The following is a 24953-nucleotide window of genomic DNA, read 5'->3' on the forward strand; positions in this document are numbered from 1 at the left end:
AGAAAGGATTTCCCAGCAACACTTACCAGCCAGCCTGCAAAACAACCAATTAGGCCCCACCTAACAGTTTGCATTAAAAACAGAGGGTTTGGTCTGCACACATTTGAAAATACAGTATTTCACAGAAGTGAATGCACCGCTCACATTTTCGTAAATATTTTATTCTATCTTTTCATGTGACAACACTGAAGAAATGACACTTTGCTACAATGTAAAGTAGTGAGTGTACAGTTTGAATAACAGTGTAAATTTGCTGTCCCTTCAAAATAACTCAACACACAGCCATTAATGTCTAAACCACTGGCAACAAAAGTGACTCCACCCCTAAGTGAAAATGTCCAAATTGGGCCCAATTAGCCACTTTCCCTCCCTGGTGTCATGTGACTCTTTAGTGTTACAAGGTCTCAGGTGTGAATGGGGAGCAGGTGTGTTAAATTTCACTCTCTCATACTGGTCACTGGAAGTTCAACATGGCACCTCATGGCAAAGAACTCTCTGAGGATCTGAAAAAAAGAATTGTTGTTCTACATAAAGATGGCCTAGGCTATAAGAAGATTGCCAAGACCCTGAAACTGAGCTGCAGCACGGTGGCCAAGACCATACAGCGGTTTAACAGAACAGGTTCCACTTATAACACGCCTCGCTTGGTCGACCATATAAGTTGAGTGCACGTGCTCAGCGTCATATCCAGAGGTTGTCTTTGGGAAATAGACGTACGAGTGCTGCCAGCATTACTGCAGAGGTTGAACGGGTGGGGGGTCAGCCTGTCAGTGCTCAGACCATACGCCACACACTGCATCAAGGGGAGATCATATCCCCCCTTATGTATTATACATGGAGATCATATCCCCCTTATGTATTATACATGGAGATCATATCCCCCTTATGTATTATACATGGAGATCATATCCCCCCTTATGTATTATACATGGAGATCATATCCCCCCTTATGTATTATACATGGAGATCATATCCCCCCTTATGTATTATACATGGAGATCATATCCCCCTTATGTATTATACATGGTGATCATATCCCCCCTTATGTATTATACATGGAGATCATATCCCCCCTTATGTATTATACATGGAGATCATATCCCCCCCTTATGTATTATACATGGAGATCATATCCCCCTTATGTATTATACATGGGTTGTGGGTATTATTCTTTCGGACACATCCAGGTGATTCAAGTGTTGTTGCGCATGATTGCACTGTGACCAACACACTGCACTCACTAGAAAGTATGGCTGTATAAGTTACAGGCAGCATACATGCTCCGTATATTGCATCAACATCGTAATCTCCTACCAACAGACATGGTCCCTTTAAGAAAAGAGTCTTCTGATACTATTTTTTTAGGGAGTCAGAATCCAGAGCAAGCAGGTATGTCATACAGCTGCATAAATGAGTGCTGTAATGAAGTATATCCTATGTTGCGCAGGCAGCTGGATTCTGGAGAAATGTTCACTTCAGGGATGCCCTGTCCTCTTCCTGTCTCTGAACTTTTGGTGCTGATGTGGTAAATAAGGTCTTCAGGCAAAACAGTAGTACAGATGGCCTGGGAGAACAGCAGTACAGATGGTCCAGTGGGGACATGCCCCTCATTCCTTCTCCATTGAGAAAAGTCCATTCATTATATACACTGCTTGTAACATGATCAGGAAGATGCATGCACTTGGACTGGAAAGGCGTGAAGGTTGATATCTAATGACATACAGAAGGTGCATCAGGTGGATCTTCAGATGTGGTTCTTCTAGACTGGTTTTTGATATTTGCAAAGCATGTTAGTGGCATACTGGTCTCTAAAAAGGAACCAGTTGTTTGTTTCTCTCTTCAGTATGGGGAACATGACTATAAACATGTTTTAAACCCTCCTTGAGGGTCTTATAGTATGGTTGTGATAATACGATTATGAATTTGGCTTTAGTAATTTTTGCTGTGCTGTGTTGCTTTGTTATATGAGCTACACTTTGTCCAACCACAAAAAAGCCCCCCAAATTTTGTCTCTCATTTGTGTTAAAAACCTTTCAAATGTCACTGCAAACCACATATGAAGTGGTTTGAATTTTCCTGTACAAATGAGATATGGAGGACAAGTTGTATACGCTGTCATTTTTTTATCTCCTGTGTGGGTGCTGACCACAAGTGAGCACAGATACATAAATGCTGCAGACTAACCATAAATATTTTAGAAAAGTAAACTAAAAATTTGCTACAAGCAAAATCAGTCTATATAATAGCACAGTGTGATTAAGGAAAATGTGATATTAATTTGTAATCTTTCATCTAGTTCTAAACAATCCATTGTAGTCAGAATCAGCAGGCTTCTTACATTGCTCCTGGGTTGGACTGGAGGCTTTTGTTGAATTAATCTTTGAGGAGCAACACCCAATCCTGGTGCCAGTACTACGAAGAGTTCATAGGGTGATACTGGGACCAGTAAATGTTGATTTGCATTTTATATAGACTTTGATTCAGCAAATGAAGATTGTGGCAGCCATAGGGAGCCATGATGCTCAGGATGAACAGGATAAACATTAGAACCCTTTGGTTGTGCCCAATAACAGTCATTGTAAACATGACAGCCAGGAAAATAACATTTTCAGAAAGAAGTTCTCATTGGCAGTTCCCATAGTTTTGTTTGGAGAGGTTTACTTTAACACCATCCCAACTTAACCAGCCATCTTTTGGTGATATCTCATATTTATAAGGATTCTAAACATAGATCTACTTACTAGGTTTACATTTTCCACACTTTGCACGCTGGAGTCAGTAAACAGTCCTTGAACTTGGTTTTGTAATTTTATTCAGGGGTTATACTTGGATGGGGTCTAGGGGTATATGGGATGCCCAAGGAACTGCAGAACTTGAGGACAACTCCTTAGCAACTATGTACAAAATGAGGATAGCAGCAGTCTATTCTTAGAGAGAGCACTAAAGGCTCCTTGGTGTACCTTCTCAGACCCTGAATGATTCCTCCTTCTCACCCAGCTGCCTGAGGATATCCCTGAGCAAGGGGCCCAAGAGCTGCAAATTGAATAGCCCCAGATAAGAAGCTAGTTAGGTGTTACACCTGACTGCCCTTTCCCCTTTTCTGACCCAGGGATGTAGTAGTACTCACACTGTCCTCTCCTGTTAGCTTAGTGGGTTGGTGGCTACCTTCAGGCCTTACACTGGGCTGCCTTTTTTCGGATGCCCAGGATGTCCTCTCTTGGAGATGTCAAGGCAGTGGAGATCCCCTATCCAGTATCCTGCTTGTAGGTAGGCTCCCCTCGCTGGGGCCCCCTCCCAGGCTCCACACTCCAATCTTCCTTAATCCATCTTCCACGCGACACTAACCACTGCTCCCCAGGCAAGGGTTTCCTTGGTCACCATGCCCAGCCTCCTACCAGGGGAATGGCCAAGGTCCCTCAGACATGCAGATCTGGGCCTCCTCCCCTCTTCCAGAAAGTTATCCAGTTTCTGGTGAGGTAGGAGAGCTCTAGAAGCCCTGACCTGTTACAGCCTCCCAGCCTGTCCTGAAGTGACCTCGCTACCTCACTCTTAAGCTGACTCATCCTTAGGCTGCTACCCAGCCTCTATCTAACAAAAATCCTACCTAACTAACCTGGAGGGTGTCACACTATTATTTCATTTTTAACATTCAAAGCAAACTCACCCATCCGTCCATGTCCTCATACTTTATTTTGCTGAGAAATCACTTTGAAAATCATCCCCTAATATTTCTGGCTGTGGCCATCTTAAATAAAGGCAAATAATTAATGTAGCATTTACTTCCTGGAATCGATCTGCCCTTAGCTAAAGCATGCAGGCAGACAGGCAGGAGGGTGCGCTTAACTGAAAAAACCCTCCCCCCCTCCTGAAGACTCCTACGATGTAGGGCATCATTTGCCTAGGCATGGAAACCAGGAAGTAACTGAAGAAATCTAATGGAATCGTTCCTTCTATAGCCAAACGCAGCAAGATGTTGCTCTGTCACCAGAGTGCTGCTGAATCTTGATAGCTAGCGATGGGAGTGACATCTTATTGAGATTTTCTGCACAGCAGCATTCTGACTAGGTGATGGAGAGTTACCACTCTCAACCAATCAGGCTCATGCAGAATCTACATGTGCTGAAAGGAGAAGAGAGCAAAGTAAAGGAAAAGACACCAGACATTTGGTTTGCAATAACTTTGCCTCCCTTCTTAAAGTGGATGTCTACCCCAAAGTAGCTCCCCCACAGTTTTTTAATTAAAAAAAGGCAAAAGATACCTTTTTCTTCAATCTATTAGCCAATCCAATGACATCACCAGGACTTCCTTATCTTTCTCTTGGGGGTAGCCATTTTTCCAGGACTGACTGGCACTGTGAGGTCAATGTGCATAATCAGGGCCATGGTACCACCAGTCCTCCTGTATGAGGCCCTGGCAGCTGGGTAAATCAGATGTGGGCAGGGAACATTATCGGCATGGCAGGGGGGGGCAATTACTGCAACCAATCCTCTGTATGGCTTTTTCTTCATTAGCTGAAAGCTGGCTTTTTTTCTTCTCCCTCACTCTGGTTTTCAGCTGCTACAGAGAGAGCCATACAGAGGTTCTAGTAATAGCCACTGTAACAGAACCGACCCAGTCTGCATTTGGGTACTTTCGGTAGGATACCGCTTTCCTGTCCGAACACCGGCCACAGACACCACAGCAGACCATACAAGACTGGACAACACCAGTCTTGAAGTAAACCAGGAAATAGACTACTTTATTTTAACACACATACAAGATATATACATTCAAGGGAACAACCCCCCCTCCCTGCATAATGACACAGGGCGGGGCAATCTACCTTTAGTAACAAGAGACACACCAACAGACAGTCCCATCAGGAGGGAGGGCTGCTGGAAACACCCTCCACCAAGCCAATACACAAACACATACATCTCATAATAGTTTGCTCCCAAGCAAGACACACAATAGAACAATGGGATGCAACCACATGGCATTAAACAATCAACAACCCCCCAACCCAATATTACGACAGATCAATCTGTACCCCTAACAGGCACAGGGTGACTTAAACATAATAGGGATATGGGGAGCTGAGACAGGGGTCTCCCCACCTCTCCAAAGTGAGCTGTGTTCCATGGGCCCCCCACCCAAAGTGACTCCCGTCAAAGCCACCCATCACCATCCCTGTGCACCATACATTTCCACCTGCTGCCCAGGCCCCCTGTGTGTCCCCACCCCTGCAGTGCTGCTGGCTTCCCTCCTCTCCTTCCCACTGGCAGCTGCAAGCACCGGTAAAAAAGTCACCTTTACCAGCCCCTTCCTTTCCTGAATGAACACAGTGAGTGCCAATCATTCACTGTGTTCATTCATAACTGAAGTATAGTAAACTGTCTTTTTTGGGGGGGCGTGAAGGGAGGCCTGTATGGGGCCCCGTGGTTTCTAACAGCAGCCCTGTGCATAATGATGCACCCCGAAGTGAGTGTGTAAATGACAGGTTGGGCTCACAGGAAATGAGATGACTATTGTTCTGCCCAAAGAGGACTGCTAGCTGTGGACAGAGGAAGAATTTGGGCACAGTGCTAGAATGTGAAGAAGATAAATAGATCATAGATTTTTTGTAACACAGGAAGGAGAACCTAAAAACGAACACAAAAAAACTGAGATTCCACTTTAACAAGTGTTGAGATAAAACATCAGCCACACGGGCTGCTGTTAGAAATCACAGGGCCGCGTACAGCCTATTGTGACAGGGCCACCCTTCCCTGCAAAATGATATTTTTGTTAAAAATACACTAAAATCATTATTAGCGGACACAAACACAACATAACTTACAAAATTCCTGCTAAAGCTAAAATATAATACTGTACTGAGTTAAGTAAATATAGCTCTGTGTGTGTGAATGAGATCTTGGGGCTCATTTAATTATTTTTCACTTTTGTTCTTATTTTTTTACAACGTTGTTGGGGTGGGTGCTTTGGTGAAATATCAGGGATCTAAACAGAACCCCAATGTCTAATTTTTGAGACAGAGAAAAAGACTGAGGATATAAATTCCTCAATCCCTTTCTCAGTTGCACTAGACGCAGTATACTATGCTGGAGTTATGAATGATCGCATGAGTGATCAGTATCGATTACTCACTGTCTTCATTCAGGAAAGAAGGGGCCAGTAATGCCAATTCTCTCTCCTGCTCTCCATCCTGAAACATATCCCTGTGTGCCTGCAGCTTCCAGCAGGAGGGAGAGGAAGGAAGTCACCGGTGCTGCGGGTGGGGGGCATACAGGGGGGCTTGGACAGCAGGGTGAATTGGATGGTGTACAGGGAGGGTGATTGGCAAGGGGGGCCAAATACTGGAACAGCTTTCCTGTATCACTCTCTCTGCAGCAGCTGAAAACCGGCTTCTCCTCCACTCTCTCCTGCCAGCCTTCAGCTGCTGTGGAGAGCTATACAGGAGATCGATGCCAGTAATTGCCCCACCCCACCATGCAGATCACCCTTCCTGCCCACATCCTATTCCCCCTGCTGCCCAATTCTCCCTGCTGGCCTGGGCCCCATATTGGAGCACTGATTATACCCCCTTATCTGTGGCCCTGAGCCACACTGTAAGTGCTTTGTTTTCAATGACTTAGTTGACTTATAGACTTGCATTGTGGGAAGAAGCAGTAAAGCCAAATCATTGCAAAGCAGAAAGCAGCACTGACTAAGTAATGAGCAATTGTAGCTGCTCCAATATGTAGTGTATATACTGTATATATACTTTATTAGTATTCTTTACAATGCTGATCTTTTTTAGGTTTTTACTATATAATTAGAGATGAGCGAATCGAAGTATCCGAAGTGGAATTCGAGTCGAATATCGGAAAAATTTCGATTCGTGCCGAATCCGAAAAACAGCCTAATTCGGACGCGCGAATCGAAATTTTTCCGAAAATGGCGGCTGACATGTGCGGCGACGGAGCGGGGATGTCGGGGAAGGCGCGCAGACAAGGCGCGCTGCCCCATAATGCATTCCTCAACGACATGTGATCGCATCAGCCAATCAGCAGCCAGCCAGCCAGCACTGTGTAATGGTCGAGGTATATATAGCGGCCATTTTGGAAATCTTCATTTGCCTGCAGTCATTGAACAGAGGCAGACCGCTCTGTACTAGGGACAGGGACAGAGTTAGGGCCACAGAAACGAGAATTGGGGACAGAGAGAAGTTACTTAGGGACAGAGAACCATTACTCAGGGACACAGACTTGTTAATGAGGGCCACAGAATCGTTATTTAGGGACAAAGAAACGCTAGTTAGGGCCACAGAATTCATACTCAGGGACAGACAGAATTTTCACTCAGTGCCAGAGAATTGTTACTTAGGGCCACAGAAACGTTATTAGGGCCACAGAATTTTTACTCAGGGACAGACAGAATTGTTACTGAGTGCCAGAGAATTGTTACTCAGGGACAGACAGAATTGTTACTGAGTGCCAGAGAATTCTTACTCAGGGCCACAGAATTCATTCTCAGGGACAGACAGAATTGTTACTCAGGGACAGACAGAATTGTTACTGAGTGCCAGAGAATTGTTACTCAGGGACAGACAGAATTGTTACTGAGTGCCAGAGAATTGTTACTCAGGGACAGACAGAATTGTTACTGAGTGCCAGAGAATTGTTACTCAGGGACAGACAGAATTGTTACTGAGTGCCAGAGAATTGTTACTCGCACAGACACAAAATTGTTACTTGCACAGACACAGAATTGTTACTCGCACAGACAGAATTGTTACTCAGGGCCACAGAATTCATACTCAGGGACAGACAGAATTGTTACTGAGTGCCAGAGAATTGTTACTCAGGGACAGACAGAATTGTTACTGAGTGCCAGAGAATTGTTACTCAGGGACAGACAGAATTGTTACTGAGTGCCAGAGAATTGTTACTCAGGGACAGACAGAATTGTTACTGAGTGCCAGAGAATTGTTACTCGCACAGACACAAAATTGTTACTTGCACAGACACAGAATTGTTACTCGCACAGACACAGAATTGTTACTCAGGGCCACAGAATTCATACTCAGGGACAGACAGAATTGTTACTGAGTGCCAGAGAATTGTTACTCAGGGACAGACAGAATTGTTACTGAGTGCCAGAGAATTGTTACTCAGGGACAGACAGAATTGTTACTGAGTGCCAGAGAATTGTTACTCGCACAGACACAAAATTGTTACTTGCACAGACACAGAATTGTTACTCGCACAGACACAGAATTGTTACTGAGTGCCAGAGAATTGTTACTCAGGGACAGACAGAATTGTTACTGAGTGCCAGAGAATTGTTACTCAGGGACAGACAGAATTGTTACTGAGTGCCAGAGAATTGTTACTCAGGGACAGACAGAATTGTTACTGAGTGCCAGAGAATTGTTACTCGCACAGACACAAAATTGTTACTTGCACAGACACAGAATTGTTACTCGCACAGACACAGAATTGTTACTCAGGGCCACAGAATTCATACTCAGGGACAGACAGAATTGTTACTGAGTGCCAGAGAATTGTTACTCAGGGACAGACAGAATTGTTACTGAGTGCCAGAGAATTGTTACTCAGGGACAGACAGAATTGTTACTGAGTGCCAGAGAATTGTTACTCGCACAGACACAAAATTGTTACTTGCACAGACACAGAATTGTTACTCGCACAGACACAGAATTGTTACTCAGGGCCACAGAATTCATACTCAGGGACAGACAGAATTGTTACTGAGTGCCAGAGAATTGTTACTTAGGGACAGACAGAATTGTTACTGAGTGCCAGAGAATTGTTACTCAGGGACAGACAGAATTGTTACTGAGTGCCAGAGAATTGATACTCGCACAGACACAAAATTGTTACTTGCACAGACACAGAATTGTTACTCGCACAGACACAGAATTGTTACTCAGGGCCACAGAATTCATACTCAGGGACAGACAGAATTGTTACTGAGTGCCAGAGAATTGTTACTCAGGGACAGACAGAATTGTTACTGAGTGCCAGAGAATTGTTACTCAGGGACAGACAGAATTGTTACTGAGTGCCAGAGAATTGTTACTCGCACAGACACAAAATTGTTACTTGCACAGACACAGAATTGTTACTCGCACAGACACAGAATTGTTACTCAGGGCCACAGAATTCATACTCAGGGACAGACAGAATTGTTACTGAGTGCCAGAGAATTGTTACTCAGGGACAGACAGAATTGTTACTGAGTGCCAGAGAATTGTTACTCAGGGACAGACAGAATTGTTACTGAGTGCCAGAGAATTGTTACTCAGGGACAGACAGAATTGTTACTGAGTGCCAGAGAATTGTTACTCAGGGACAGACAGAATTGTTACTGAGTGCCAGAGAATTGTTACTCGCACAGACACAAAATTGTTACTTGCACAGACACAGAATTGTTACTCGCACAGACACAGAATTGTTACTCAGGGCCACAGAATTCATACTCAGGGACAGACAGAATTGTTACTGAGTGCCAGAGAATTGTTACTCAGGGACAGACAGAATTGTTACTGAGTGCCAGAGAATTGTTACTCAGGGACAGACAGAATTGTTACTGAGTGCCAGAGAATTGTTACTCGCACAGACACAAAATTGTTACTTGCACAGACACAGAATTGTTACTCGCACAGACACAGAATTGTTACTGAGTGCCAGAGAATTGTTACTCAGGGACAGACAGAATTGTTACTGAGTGCCAGAGAATTGTTACTCAGGGACAGACAGAATTGTTACTGAGTGCCAGAGAATTGTTACTCGCACAGACACAAAATTGTTACTTGCACAGACACAGAATTGTTACTCGCACAGACACAGAATTGTTACTCAGGGCCACAGAATTCATACTCAGGGACAGACAGAATTGTTACTGAGTGCCAGAGAATTGTTACTCAGGGACAGACAGAATTGTTACTGAGTGCCAGAGAATTGTTACTCGCACAGACACAAAATTGTTACTTGCACAGACACAGAATTGTTACTCGCACAGACACAGAATTGTTACTGAGTGCCAGAGAATTGTTACTCAGGGACAGACAGAATTGTTACTGAGTGCCAGAGAATTGTTACTCAGGGACAGACAGAATTGTTACTGAGTGCCAGAGAATTGTTACTCAGGGACAGACAGAATTGTTACTGAGTGCCAGAGAATTGTTACTCGCACAGACACAAAATTGTTACTTGCACAGACACAGAATTGTTACTCGCACAGACACAGAATTGTTACTCAGGGCCACAGAATTCATACTCAGGGACAGACAGAATTGTTACTGAGTGCCAGAGAATTGTTACTCAGGGACAGACAGAATTGTTACTGAGTGCCAGAGAATTGTTACTCAGGGACAGACAGAATTGTTACTGAGTGCCAGAGAATTGTTACTCGCACAGACACAAAATTGTTACTTGCACAGACACAGAATTGTTACTCGCACAGACACAGAATTGTTACTCAGGGCCACAGAATTCATACTCAGGGACAGACAGAATTGTTACTGAGTGCCAGAGAATTGTTACTTAGGGACAGACAGAATTGTTACTGAGTGCCAGAGAATTGTTACTCAGGGACAGACAGAATTGTTACTGAGTGCCAGAGAATTGATACTCGCACAGACACAAAATTGTTACTTGCACAGACACAGAATTGTTACTCGCACAGACACAGAATTGTTACTCAGGGCCACAGAATTCATACTCAGGGACAGACAGAATTGTTACTGAGTGCCAGAGAATTGTTACTCAGGGACAGACAGAATTGTTACTGAGTGCCAGAGAATTGTTACTCAGGGACAGACAGAATTGTTACTGAGTGCCAGAGAATTGTTACTCGCACAGACACAAAATTGTTACTTGCACAGACACAGAATTGTTACTCGCACAGACACAGAATTGTTACTGAGTGCCAGAGAATTGTTACTCAGGGACAGACAGAATTGTTACTGAGTGCCAGAGAATTGTTACTCAGGGACAGACAGAATTGTTACTGAGTGCCAGAGAATTGTTACTCAGGGACAGACAGAATTGTTACTGAGTGCCAGAGAATTGTTACTCGCACAGACACAAAATTGTTACTTGCACAGACACAGAATTGTTACTCGCACAGACACAGAATTGTTACTCAGGGCCACAGAATTCATACTCAGGGACAGACAGAATTGTTACTGAGTGCCAGAGAATTGTTACTCAGGGACAGACAGAATTGTTACTGAGTGCCAGAGAATTGTTACTCGCACAGACACAAAATTGTTACTTGCACAGACACAGAATTGTTACTCGCACAGACACAGAATTGTTACTGAGTGCCAGAGAATTGTTACTCAGGGACAGACAGAATTGTTACTGAGTGCCAGAGAATTGTTACTCAGGGACAGACAGAATTGTTACTGAGTGCCAGAGAATTGTTACTCAGGGACAGACAGAATTGTTACTGAGTGCCAGAGAATTGTTACTCGCACAGACACAAAATTGTTACTTGCACAGACACAGAATTGTTACTCGCACAGACACAGAATTGTTACTCAGGGCCACAGAATTCATACTCAGGGACAGACAGAATTGTTACTGAGTGCCAGAGAATTGTTACTCAGGGACAGACAGAATTGTTACTGAGTGCCAGAGAATTGTTACTCAGGGACAGACAGAATTGTTACTGAGTGCCAGAGAATTGTTACTCGCACAGACACAAAATTGTTACTTGCACAGACACAGAATTGTTACTCGCACAGACACAGAATTGTTACTCAGGGCCACAGAATTCATACTCAGGGACAGACAGAATTGTTACTGAGTGCCAGAGAATTGTTACTTAGGGACAGACAGAATTGTTACTGAGTGCCAGAGAATTGTTACTCAGGGACAGACAGAATTGTTACTGAGTGCCAGAGAATTGATACTCGCACAGACACAAAATTGTTACTTGCACAGACACAGAATTGTTACTCGCACAGACACAGAATTGTTACTCAGGGCCACAGAATTCATACTCAGGGACAGACAGAATTGTTACTGAGTGCCAGAGAATTGTTACTCAGGGACAGACAGAATTGTTACTGAGTGCCAGAGAATTGTTACTCAGGGACAGACAGAATTGTTACTGAGTGCCAGAGAATTGTTACTCGCACAGACACAAAATTGTTACTTGCACAGACACAGAATTGTTACTCGCACAGACACAGAATTGTTACTCAGGGCCACAGAATTCATACTCAGGGACAGACAGAATTGTTACTGAGTGCCAGAGAATTGTTACTCAGGGACAGACAGAATTGTTACTGAGTGCCAGAGAATTGTTACTCAGGGACAGACAGAATTGTTACTGAGTGCCAGAGAATTGTTACTCAGGGACAGACAGAATTGTTACTGAGTGCCAGAGAATTGTTACTCAGGGACAGACAGAATTGTTACTGAGTGCCAGAGAATTGTTACTCGCACAGACACAAAATTGTTACTTGCACAGACACAGAATTGTTACTCGCACAGACACAGAATTGTTACTCAGGGCCACAGAATTCATACTCAGGGACAGACAGAATTGTTACTGAGTGCCAGAGAATTGTTACTCAGGGACAGACAGAATTGTTACTGAGTGCCAGAGAATTGTTACTCAGGGACAGACAGAATTGTTACTGAGTGCCAGAGAATTGTTACTCGCACAGACACAAAATTGTTACTTGCACAGACACAGAATTGTTACTCGCACAGACACAGAATTGTTACTGAGTGCCAGAGAATTGTTACTCAGGGACAGACAGAATTGTTACTGAGTGCCAGAGAATTGTTACTCAGGGACAGACAGAATTGTTACTGAGTGCCAGAGAATTGTTACTCAGGGACAGACAGAATTGTTACTGAGTGCCAGAGAATTGTTACTCGCACAGACACAAAATTGTTACTTGCACAGACACAGAATTGTTACTCGCACAGACACAGAATTGTTACTCAGGGCCACAGAATTCATACTCAGGGACAGACAGAATTGTTACTGAGTGCCAGAGAATTGTTACTCAGGGACAGACAGAATTGTTACTGAGTGCCAGAGAATTGTTACTCGCACAGACACAAAATTGTTACTTGCACAGACACAGAATTGTTACTCGCACAGACACAGAATTGTTACTCAGGGCCACAGAATTCATACTCAGGGACAGACAGAATTGTTACTGAGTGCCAGAGAATTGTTACTCAGGGACAGACAGAATTGTTACTGAGTGCCAGAGAATTGTTACTCAGGGACAGACAGAATTGTTACTGAGTGCCAGAGAATTGTTACTCGCACAGACACAAAATTGTTACTTGCACAGACACAGAATTGTTACTCGCACAGACACAGAATTGTTACTCGCACAGACACAGAATTGTTACTCAGGGCCACAGAATTCATACTCAGGGACAGACAGAATTGTTACTGAGTGCCAGAGAATTGTTACTCAGGGACACCTAATCGTTGAATTAAATAGTATGTCAGACAACATGCAGAGGAGTGGCAGAGGAGGCAATGTTTTAGGAGCGAGCAGACGTGGCAGCAGAGGAAGGGGTCGAGGCAGCAGTATTCGCAGCCAGAGGCCAGTGCTCCCGGTGTCATCCAGCGGTCGTGTCTCCACCGACAACCCTGCCGTCATTGATTGGTTGGCTCGGTCGTCTTCCTCTTCCCAGGTCACCTCTGACACCTACAGCCAACGGTCGGTGGGTACGTCAGACACAACCGTTAGTTGGCATGGCCCGGGAGCAAGCCCACTGAAATCACGTGTCCTCTACCTGCCCCTGTCCTTTGCTGTTCCCTCACCAAGCGAAGTATCGCATGCTGTGGGCTCAGCCCCACTGTACAGTGAGGAAGAGCTAACAGAGGGCGGTCAGGAACGGGGGGAGACATCGGCCTTTTCAGCAGCCAAGCGAACAAGTACTGGCGAGGAGAGTGGCTCGGTAGCCGGTCTAGAGACAGGTCTGTCTCCTGACCCAGACGCAGCCGAGGGGGCTAGTAGTGAGGCGGAGACCCTACTTGATGATGAGGAGGTTGATCGCACTTGGCAGCCTCGTCGTCATCAGGCAATTTCTTCCGCATCATCAGGAGAAGAGGGTGGCAGCTTGGCAGCGAGCAAAACAGTCGGTGGGTTGCCCAGGAGACAGCAGCAGGGTCGCATCAGTGTCAGTGGAGCCAAACGTCCACGGAGTAGAGCACCAGCTCCACTGCAGCCTACCACCACGGCCAGTAGTGGTGCCGGTGCGCACGGAGGAAGTAGCAGTCAGCCAGTGAAGAGTAGCGGGGGCAAAGTTTCCTACTCGGTGGTGTGGCAATTTTTCCTCAAGCCGCCCGAGGAAGTAAACGTAGCCGTATGTCGACTATGTGGCCAGAAATGCAAGCGTGGCCAGGGGGCCCATGTTGGGACTACAGCGTTGCGTCAGCATATGCAGCGTCACCATTCGGTGGCCTGGGAAAACCGTGATAAACATACGGCGGTTCTGCCTGCCCCAGCCCCCGCTCCATCACCCGCTCCGTTACTTGCTCCGTCACCCGACGTCGTCAATCGCCCTCTATCAGCCAGTCAAGGCTCCAACACCTCTGCTGAGGGGAGTTGTCGCTCGTTGGCATCTTCCGCTCGTTCAGATGCTCCTTCTCCTGCTACTCCTCTTCTCGGATTCCGTCAACAGTCTTTCTTGGAATCCGTATCCAAGAGACAACAGTTTGCGAGCACGCACCCGACGGTGCAAAAGCTGAACGTCCTCCTGTCCAAGTTGCTGGTGCTGCAGTCCCTCCCTTTCCAACTGGTGGACTCAGCACCTTTCCGAGAAATGATGGCTTGTGCCGCGCCGCGGTGGAGAGTGCCAAGCCGTCATTTCTTTGCCCAAAAGGCAGTGCCAGCCCTGCATTCACATGTAGAAGAGATGGTGGGCCAGTCTTTGAGCATGTCGGTCTCTGCCAAAGTGCACGGCAGCGCCGACGTGTGGAGCTGTAACTACGGTCAGGGACAGTACATGTCATTTACGGCCCACTGGGTGAACGTGGTGCCGGCACAGCCGCACCAGCAACTTGGACAGGTCACGACGCTTTTGCCTCCACGTTTGCACGTCCTTGGTCCAGCAAGCATGTCCGCCTCTACCACCTCTTTTTCCGCCGTGTCCTCAGCCGCCACCCCCGTGCCAAGTCCCATTACCCGACCGGCATATCACATGTGCAGGGCGCAACGGTGTCACGCTGTGCTGCACCTGGTATGCCTTGGCGAACGTAGTCACACAGGGGAGGAACTGCTGAGTGTAATGAACAGAGAAATCGACAGATGGCTGTCTCTGCGCAAACTAAAAATCGGAACCATGTTGACTGACAACGGAAAGAACATGGTGTCTGCTCTGCGTCAAGGAAGGTTGTGCCATGCGCCATGCATGGCTCACGTGTTCAATCTGGTTGTCAAGCGGTTCCTAAAATCCACCATCCCACTGCAAGACATCCTTAAAATGTCACGTAAACTGTGCATGCATTTCAGCCATTCCTACACCGCAAAGAACACCCTCATTGAGCTGCAGCGGCAGAACGGAATTCCACAGCATCGCCTGATCTGCGACGTTGCAACAAGGTGGAATTCAACCCTACACATGTTAGACCGCCTTTACGAGCAGCGAAAGGCCATCACCGATTTCCTGATGTTACAAGCGGATAAAGGTACTCCCCTGTGTAACTTAGATGTCAGCCATTGGCAGCTCATGCGTGACACCTGCCGCTTGCTCAGGCCCTTTGAGGAGGCCACGCTATTCGTGAGTCGGCAGGACTATGGGATGAACGACGTCATTCCTCTGTTGCACGTCCTGGAACAAATGCTGTTAACAATGGCTGGTCAGGGTGCGGTAGACGTGGCGCACAGATCTCAACGCCACATGACCCCTGTGGGGGCAGGACAGGAAGAAGAGGAGGAGGTAGAGGAGGACATTTGTGCTCAGGAATTATTGAGTGAAATGGGTGGTTTTTCCACTCAGCGGACAGGAGTGGAGGAGCAGGAGCATCTGGTAGAGGAGGAGGAGGAGGAGACAGAGGACCCAGACGCACCGTGGCAGTATGCTGTGGAGATGGAGGCAGGGAGTCCCTCGCATTCCTTGGCACAAATGGCCCATAGCATGCTCGGTTGCTTGCGTAGCGACAGCCGAATAATAACCATCAGACAGAGGGATGACTTTTGGCTGTCCACCTTGTTGGACCCTCGCTACCGGTCCAAAATGGTGGCCTTTTTCACACCTGCTGAGAGGGAGGCCAAAATTACGTACTATAAAAACCACCTATGTAGTCAGTTGGTCTCTGCCTTTGTGCGCCAACGTCCATCCTCAGACACTGTGGGCCCTGTGCGCTCGCGTTCCGCTGGCATGGCAGCAGGGGAGGGGTGGGGTGGTAGGAGCAGTGGCAGCTCCACCAGCAGTGGCTGCCTCAGTCTGCAGTCGATGATGAGTAGCTTTCTTCACCAGCGCAGTGAGGAAACTACTAACCAGCCGCAGCAGCAGCAGCAGCATCAGGTGGACCTGGAGCAGGAGCTCAAACAACAGGCTTGGGCCTACTTGGACAGCACCCTGCCAACCGAGGTAGACAATCCCCTTGACTACTGGGCAACGAAACTTGACCTTTGGCCCCAACTAGCTGAATTTGCCCTTGAAAGGCTGTCATGCCCGGCCAGTAGCGTGGCATCGGAGCGCGTGTTTAGTGCGGCAGGAGGTATTGTAACTCCGCGGAGGACACGACTGTCCACCCAAAGTGTGGAGAGACTCACGTTTGTGAAAATGAATCAGGCGTGGATTAGTCTGGATTTCAAACCACCAGTTCCTGACACAACTGACTAAATCCGCCATGAATCATGCCTCAAACATGTGCCACTTTCAGGTCTCCTCACACTGCTGGTGTGTTTAATTTTTTGACATAGGGTGCTGGCAGATTACGGGCCTCCTATAGCTGCTGCCAGGCCCCTAATCTGCCATAGGCCCCTATATACCGCCTCCTCATGCTGCTGCTAGGTCCAGAGTCTCTCATGGGTCCCTGTACGGCCTCCCATTGCTGCTGTCTCCATCGCCACACTCTGCTGCCATGTGCCACTTTCAGGTCTCTTCACACTGCTGGTGTGTTTAATTTTTTGACATAGGGTGCAGGCAGATTACGGGCCTCACATAGCTGCTGCCAGGCCCCTAATCTGCCATGGGCCCCTATATACCGCCTCCTCATGCTGCTGCCAAGTCCAGAGTCTCTCATGGGTCCCTGTACGGCCTCCCATTGCTGCTGTCTCCATCGCCACACTCTGCTGCCATGTGCCACTTTCAGGTCTCTTCACACTGCTGGTGTGTTTAATTTTTTGACATAGGGTGCAGGCAGATTACGGGCCTCACATAGCTGCTGCCAGGCCCCTAATCTGCCATGGGCCCCTATATACCGCCTCCTCATGCTGCTGCCAAGTCCAGAGTCTCTCATGGGTCCCTGTACGGCCTCCCATTGCTGCTGTCTCCATCGCCACACTCTGCTGCCATGTGCCACTTTCAGGTCTCTTCACACTGCTGGTGTGTTAAATTTTTTGACATAGGGTGCAGGCAGATTACGGGCCTCACATAGCTGCTGCCAGGCCCCTAATCTGCCATGGGCCCCTATAAACCGCCTCCTCATGCTGCTGCCAAGTCTAGAGTCTCTCATGGGTCCCTGTACGGCCTCCCATTGCTGCTGTCTCCATCGCCACACTCTGCTGCCATGTGCCACTTTCAGGTCTCTTCACACTGCTGGTGTGTTAAATTTTTTGACATAGGGTGCAGGCAGATTACGGGCCTCACATAGCTGCTGCCAGGCCCCTAATCTGCCATGGGCCCCTATATACCGCCTCCTCATGCTGCTGCCAAGTCTAGAGTCTCTCATGGGTCCCTGTACGGCCTCCCATTGCTGCTGTCTCCATCGCCACACTCTGCTGCCATGTGCCACTTTCAGGTCTCTTCACACTGCTGGTGTGTTTAATTTTTTGACATAGGGTGCAGGCAGATTACGGGCCTCACATAGCTGCTGCCAGGCCCCTAATCTGCCATGGGCCCCTATATACCGCCTCCTCATGCTGCTGCCAAGTCCAGAGTCTCTCATGGGTCCCTGTACGGCCTCCCATTGCTGCTGTCTCCATCGCCACACTCTGCTGCCATGTGCCACTTTCAGGTCTCTTCACACTGCTGGTGTGTTAAATTTTTTGACATAGGGTGCAGGCAGATTACGGGCCTCACATAGCTGCTGCCAGGCCCCTAATCTGCCATGGGCCCCTATATACCGCCTCCTCATGCTGCTGCCAAGTCTAGAGTCTGTCATGGGTCCCTGTACGGCCTCCCATTGCTGCTGTCTCCATCGCCACACTCTGCCATGTGCCACTTTCAGGTCTCTTCACACTGCTGGTGTGTTTAATTTTTTGACATAGGGTGCAGGCAGATTACGGGCCTCACATAGCTGCTGCCAGGCCCCTAATCTGCCATGGGCCCCTATATACCGCCTCCTCATGCTGCTGCCAAGTCCAGAGTCTCTCATGGGTCCCTGTACGGCCTCCCATTGTTGCTGTCTCCATCGCCACACTCTGCTGCCATGTGCCACTTTCAGGTCTCTTCACACTGCTGGTGTGTTAAATTTTTTGACATAGGGTGCAGGCAGATTACGGGCCTCACATAGCTGCTGCCAGGCCCCTAATCTGCCATGGGCCCCTATATACCGCCTCCTCATGCTGCTGCCAAGTCCAGAGTCTCTCATGGGTCCCTGTACGGCCTCCCATTGCTGCTGTCTCCATCGCCACACTCTGCTGCCATGTGCCACTTTCAGGTCTCTTCACACTGCTGGTGTGTTTAATTTTTTGACATAGGGTGCTGCAAGATAACGGGCCTCACATAGCTGCTGCCAGGCCCCTAATCTGCCATGGGCCCCTATATACCGCCTCCTCATGCTGCTGCCAAGTCCAGAGTCTCTCATGGGTCCCTGTACGGCCTCCCATTGCTGCTGTCTCCATCGCCACACTCTGCTGCCATGTGCCACTTTCAGGTCTCTTCACACTGCTGGTGTGTTAAATTTTTTGACATAGGGTGCAGGCAGATTACGGGCCTCACATAGCTGCTGCCAGGCCCCTAATCTGCCATGGGCCCCTATATACCGCCTCCTCATGCTGCTGCCAAGTCTAGAGTCTGTCATGGGTCCCTGTACGGCCTCCCATTGCTGCTGTCTCCATCGCCACACTCTGCCATGTGCCACTTTCAGGTCTCTTCACACTGCTGGTGTGTTTAATTTTTTGACATAGGGTGCAGGCAGATTACGGGCCTCACATAGCTGCTGCCAGGCCCCTAATCTGCCATGGGCCCCTATATACCGCCTCCTCATGCTGCTGCCAAGTCCAGAGTCTCTCATGGGTCCCTGTACGGCCTCCCATTGTTGCTTTCTCCATCGCCACACTCTGCTGCCATGTGCCACTTTCAGGTCTCTTCACACTGCTGGTGTGTTAAATTTTTTGACATAGGGTGCAGGCAGATTACGGGCCTCACATAGCTGCTGCCAGGCCCCTAATCTGCCATGGGCCCCTATAAACCGCCTCCTCATGCTGCTGCCAAGTCTAGAGTCTCTCATGGGTCCCTGTACGGCCTCCCATTGCTGCTGTCTCCATCGCCACACTCTGCTGCCATGTGCCACTTTCAGGTCTCTTCACACTGCTGGTGTGTTTAATTTTTTGACATAGGGTGCTGCAAGATAACGGGCCTCACATAGCTGCTGCCAGGCCCCTAATCTGCCATGGGCCCCTATATACCGCCTCCTCATGCTGCTGCCAAGTCCAGAGTCTCTCATGGGTCCCTGTACGGCCTCCCATTGCTGCTGTCTCCATCGCCACACTCTGCTGCCATGTGCCACTTTCAGGTCTCTTCACACTGCTGGTGTGTTAAATTTTTTGACATAGGGTGCAGGCAGATTACGGGCCTCACATAGCTGCTGCCAGGCCCCTAATCTGCCATGGGCCCCTATATACCGCCTCCTCATGCTGCTGCCAAGTCCAGAGTCTCTCATGGGTCCCTGTACGGCCTCCCATTGCTGCTGTCTCCATCGCCACACTCTGCTGCCATGTGCCACTTTCAGGTCTCTTCACACTGCTGGTGTGTTTAATTTTTTGACATAGGGTGCAGGCAGATTACGGGCCTCACATAGCTGCTGCCAGGCCCCTAATCTGCCATGGGCCCCTATATACCGCCTCCTCATGCTGCTGCCAAGTCCAGAGTCTCTCATGGGTCCCTGTACGGCCTCCCATTGCTGCTGTCTCCATCGCCACACTCTGCTGCCATGTGCCACTTTCAGGTCTCTTCACACTGCTGGTGTGTTAAATTTTTTGACATAGGGTGCAGGCAGATTACGGGCCTCACATAGCTGCTGCCAGGCCCCTAATCTGCCATGGGCCCCTATATACCGCCTCCTCATGCTGCTGCCAAGTCTAGAGTCTCTCATGGGTCCCTGTACGGCCTCCCATTGCTGCTGTCTCCATCGCCACACTCTGCTGCCATGTGCCACTTTCAGGTCTCTTCACACTGCTGGTGTGTTTAATTTTTTGACATAGGGTGCAGGCAGATTACGGGCCTCACATAGCTGCTGCCAGGCCCCTAATCTGCCATGGGCCCCTATATACCGCCTCCTCATGCTGCTGCCAAGTCTAGAGTCTCTCATGGGTCCCTGTACGGCCTCCCATTGCTGCTGTCTCCATCGCCACACTCTGCTGCCATGTGCCACTTTCAGGTCTCTTCACACTGCTGGTGTGTTTAATTTTTTGACATAGGGTGCAGGCAGATTACGGGCCTCACATAGCTGCTGCCAGGCCCCTAATCTGCCATGGGCCCCTATATACCGCCTCCTCATGCTGCTGCCAAGTCCAGAGTCTCTCATGGGTCCCTGTACGGCCTCCCATTGCTGCTGTCTCCATCGCCACACTCTGCTGCCATGTGCCACTTTCAGGTCTCTTCACACTGCTGGTGTGTTAAATTTTTTGACATAGGGTGCTGGCAGATTACGGGCCTCCCATTGCTGCTGCCAGACATGTAATCTGCCATGGGCCCCCGTACCGACTCCTCATGCTGTGACGTTGCAACAAGGTGTAATTCAACCCTACATATGTTAGACCGCCTTTACGAACAGCTAAAGGCCATCACAGATTTCCTGATGTTAAAAGCGGATAAAGGTACTCCCTGTGTAACTTAGATGTCAGCCATTGTCAGCTCATGTGTGACACCTGCGCTTGCTCAGGCCCTTTGAGGAGGCCACGCTATTCGTGAGTCGGCAGGACTATGGGATGAATGAGGTCAAATCGGCCATGGGCCCCCGTACCGCCTGTTCACGCTGATGCTGGTCCCACAGTGTGACCTGGGTCCCTGTACGGCCTCCCATTGCTTCCACTCTGCCATGTACCTCTTTGAAATCTCCTCACACTCCTGCGGTTGTCCATTTTGTCATAGGTTGCTGGCAGATTAGCGGCCTTCCATAGGTGCCGCCAGGCCCCATATCGACCATGGGCCCCCGTACCTCCTGGTCACGCTGCTGCTGAGCCCACAGTGTGACCTGGGTCCCTGTACGGCCTCCCATTGCTTCCACTCTGCCATGTGCCACTTTGAAATCTCCTCACACTCCTGCGGTTGTCCATTTTGTCATAGGTTGCTGGCAGATTACAGGCCTTCCATAGGTGCCACCAAGCCCCATATCGGCCATGGGCCCCCGTACCGCCTGGTCACGCTGCTGCTGGGCCCACAGTGTGACCTGGGTCCCTGTACCGCCTCCCATTGCTCCCACTCTGCCATGTGCCACTTTCAGGTCTCCTCACGCTCCTGCTGGTTTCCATTTTGTCATAGGTTGCTGTATGGCCTCCCATTGCTGCTGCCTCCACCGCCACACTGTGGCTCCAAACACTGGTTTTGGCCCCGTGACTGCCCAAATGAGTGAAGTGTGCGGTGATTCTAAGATCGACGGCACTCATCTGCATGTCATACTGACAGACAGTATTATTTCTCTTCCCCAGCAGACTCCAAGGGCATTTAAATTAAAGGTACAGTGTTCTGCACTAATATTAAGTCTCTCTGAAGCCTAGAAACACCCTTTTTTAAGTTAAATTCACAGCGAATTTATTCGACTCGAATCGAATATTGTCCACGAATTCGCCGAATCAGTCGAATCAAATTTTTCATTTCTTCGCTCATCTCTATATATAATCATTGAAAAAAAACTAAACATTAGATATACATTACAAATTATTAGTCCTGGCACATTTTCACTATCCAAATATAACATGATATAACTTGAATTTCCCTGTTTTGTGATTATAGAGCCTGTCCCGGACCCATCTATAAGGATTGTACTGGAGGAGAGGACCAGTCACTGGTGTAATGCAACTCTCATTTGTTCTGTGCCAACAAACTCCTCATCATTGAACTATAACTGGATGTACAAGCACACTAACTCTGTCTATGAGCTGAGTGGAGATACAATTCATGTATCACTGAACTACTCCTGGGACACGGAGTTCCAATGTACAGTACACAATCCTGCTGACCAGAAGAACGTGTCCAAACAAGAAAGGTGTCATGCACAAGGTAAGATATTCATTCTTAATGGCATTCCAATGGCAGCTGCATTACAGGGCACCACCACACATGGTAATGTACTGGCATGCATTGTGGTGCACTGCATTACAAAAAATAATGCATGTACTTTTTTGGGTGTGTTAGGTAGTCTATTCAAATAAAACACTTGATAAGTTTGGTTAAACCTATAGTTTATGGTACATTAGCATACGTGCAGGGGCGGACTGACAACTCATGGGGCCCCCGGGCAATAGGGGATCATGGGGCCCCTGTGTCCTTGCCCAAACTCAAAAAAGCCTATGAAAAAGGTACCAGGAGCATCTCATGGGGTCCCCTACTGACCCCGGGCCCTCAGGCAGTGCCCGAGTTTCCAAATGGTCAGTCTGCCCCTGCATACGTGTTAAACTTTTAAATAAATAAAATGATAATGAATGTGACCTGTATAGTGTTAAATAGCCATGGCAGATATTTTCTTTTTATTTCTTTACCCCTCCCCATACATTAAACTAATCTTCAGTAATAATTGTGAAATGAATAAATTGTGATGTCCCCTTACATTAGTGGTCAGTGTAGGGGTAAGCCCTTACATTGATGGTTTGTAGACAATTGCCCCCTTATGTTGAAGGTGTCAAGGTCCTACCTTTTCTCAGAGGTTGTGCTGCTCCATGTGCTGGCATCCATCTTGGGTTTCTGCAAAGCATGGTGGGAGCCTTTTATGCTTTCAGGCCTCTGCGGTCCCTCCCCCAGAGGGGTATGGTTGATCACATTTAAGCCTGTTGTCTGCACTTGCTCTTTGCATTCGTGTCCTGTATGTTCCCTTGCAGCGAGCTCTTGTTCTGTTCTCATTGCTCTCCTGGTAACCGACTCGGCTTGGACAAGACTACTCTCTGCTTTAACCCTTTACCTGACCTCCCGTTGCTGAACCCGGCCCGTGACCTGAGTATTTTTTGGCTATCGTCTTGTACTGTCTGCTCCGTTGTTATAGACCCGGCCGGTCTGACCACGCTACATGTTTTCCCATCTAGCTCCCACCAGCTGTACGCCATTGGCGGCAGTCGTTACCGCAGCTGGGGTTACTCGGGGTCCGCGACCTGGTCTCAGGCTGCATCAAGTCCATCTCCACCATCAGGGGCCCTGGTGAAGGGCAGCCTGGGACTTAGGCTCCGCGCCCTGAGGGACTCTGGTCTGTGGGTAGTGGCTGTCGTCAATCGCTGCGTGACCTTACCATAGGTCTGCCTGCCCATTCCATCGCTCCTGTCCTGACAGAAGGTCAGTGTAAGTGGGATATCAGTTCATCATTGCTCAAGTAAACCATTAAGAATCTTAGGAGGAACCCTGGTTGATAATGGTGGATATAGATCAAGAGCAGGGGCGGACTGACCATTTGGAAACTCGGGCACTGCCCGAGGGCCCGGGGTCAGTAGGGGGCCCCATGAGATACCCCTGGTACATTTTTCATAAGCTTTTTTGAGTTTGGGCAAGGACACAGGGGCCCCATGATCCCCTATTGCCTGGGGGCCCCATGAGTTGTCAGTCCGCCCCTGATCAAGAGAGTGGCCTTGTCTGAGTGAGAAGCAGATGTAGATCACTAAAGGTGGACCATTGAAGAACAGTCAAGTAGTCTTTTAAGAACTGTGTATATCGGTGACATAAGGGCTTAGTCATTACACATTTACATAGGTGCTGCGAATTGTGGCTATCATAAAGCTGGTGGTAAAGAACATTTTTCAGAGTTAGGCTGCATTCACACTTGAGCATTTTGTAGCTTGAAGCTCAAAACTTGAAGCTCCAAAAAAGCTCAAAATTACAAAATCAATTGTTCTCTATGGTGCCTGTTCACACCTGATCGTGTGAACAGGCACCATAGAGAACAAATGATTTTTTAAGTTTGAGGGTTTTTGATGCCTCTTTTAATACAAGAGAGGATTTTGCTCATGTTAGAAACTGCATATTGGCATTGCATGCCGTTATTAAGCTTGTGATCTACCAGAACTCCCAGATCCATCTCCACCATTTATTCCACCAATTGTACCCCTCCTCCTTCAGAGTGACCTAGACTGGAGAGTTTCCCGGAGGGACAGAACAGGACTTAATTATATGACCTTCAGCCCCACAGTAAAGGCATAGGCCAAGCCTTAGGCGACACGATCGCTCTTGTGAAGTGAGGTGTGTTCGGCCTAACTGCATAGGCTCTTCAGATGCCGGTACGGTTGCAAAGGTAGGTTGATCAGGGGATTTCTGGAAAACAGGAGCTAACGAACTCACTGGGAAGACGAGCCCTTTCCAGATCTCGCTCCTGGAAGTGGACATCGATTTGGATGCTAAGAGCAATCAAGTCATCCAGGGTGGTGGGTATGGTTCTTCCATCTAGTTCAT

General features: G+C 48.0%; 1 protein-coding gene across 3 annotated transcripts in view; it reads left to right on the forward strand.

The window, feature by feature from the left end:
• Positions 1-24953, forward strand: part of LOC149439223 (CD48 antigen-like) — a 107531-nt gene that overhangs the window by 48228 nt on the left and 34350 nt on the right. For all 3 annotated transcript variants that reach the window (XM_089659285.1, XM_089659284.1, XM_089659282.1), the window contains exon 3: positions 22320-22586. In XM_089659285.1, the coding sequence (XP_089515411.1) occupies positions 22320-22586 (267 nt within the window). The remainder of the gene's footprint in view (positions 1-22319; positions 22587-24953) is intronic.

Source organism: Staurois parvus, unplaced genomic scaffold (genome assembly GCF_062004578.1).
Source record: "Staurois parvus isolate SC_StPar_1 unplaced genomic scaffold, SC_StPar_1.0 ptg001146l, whole genome shotgun sequence".
Classification (NCBI taxonomy): Eukaryota; Metazoa; Chordata; class Amphibia; order Anura; family Ranidae; genus Staurois; species Staurois parvus.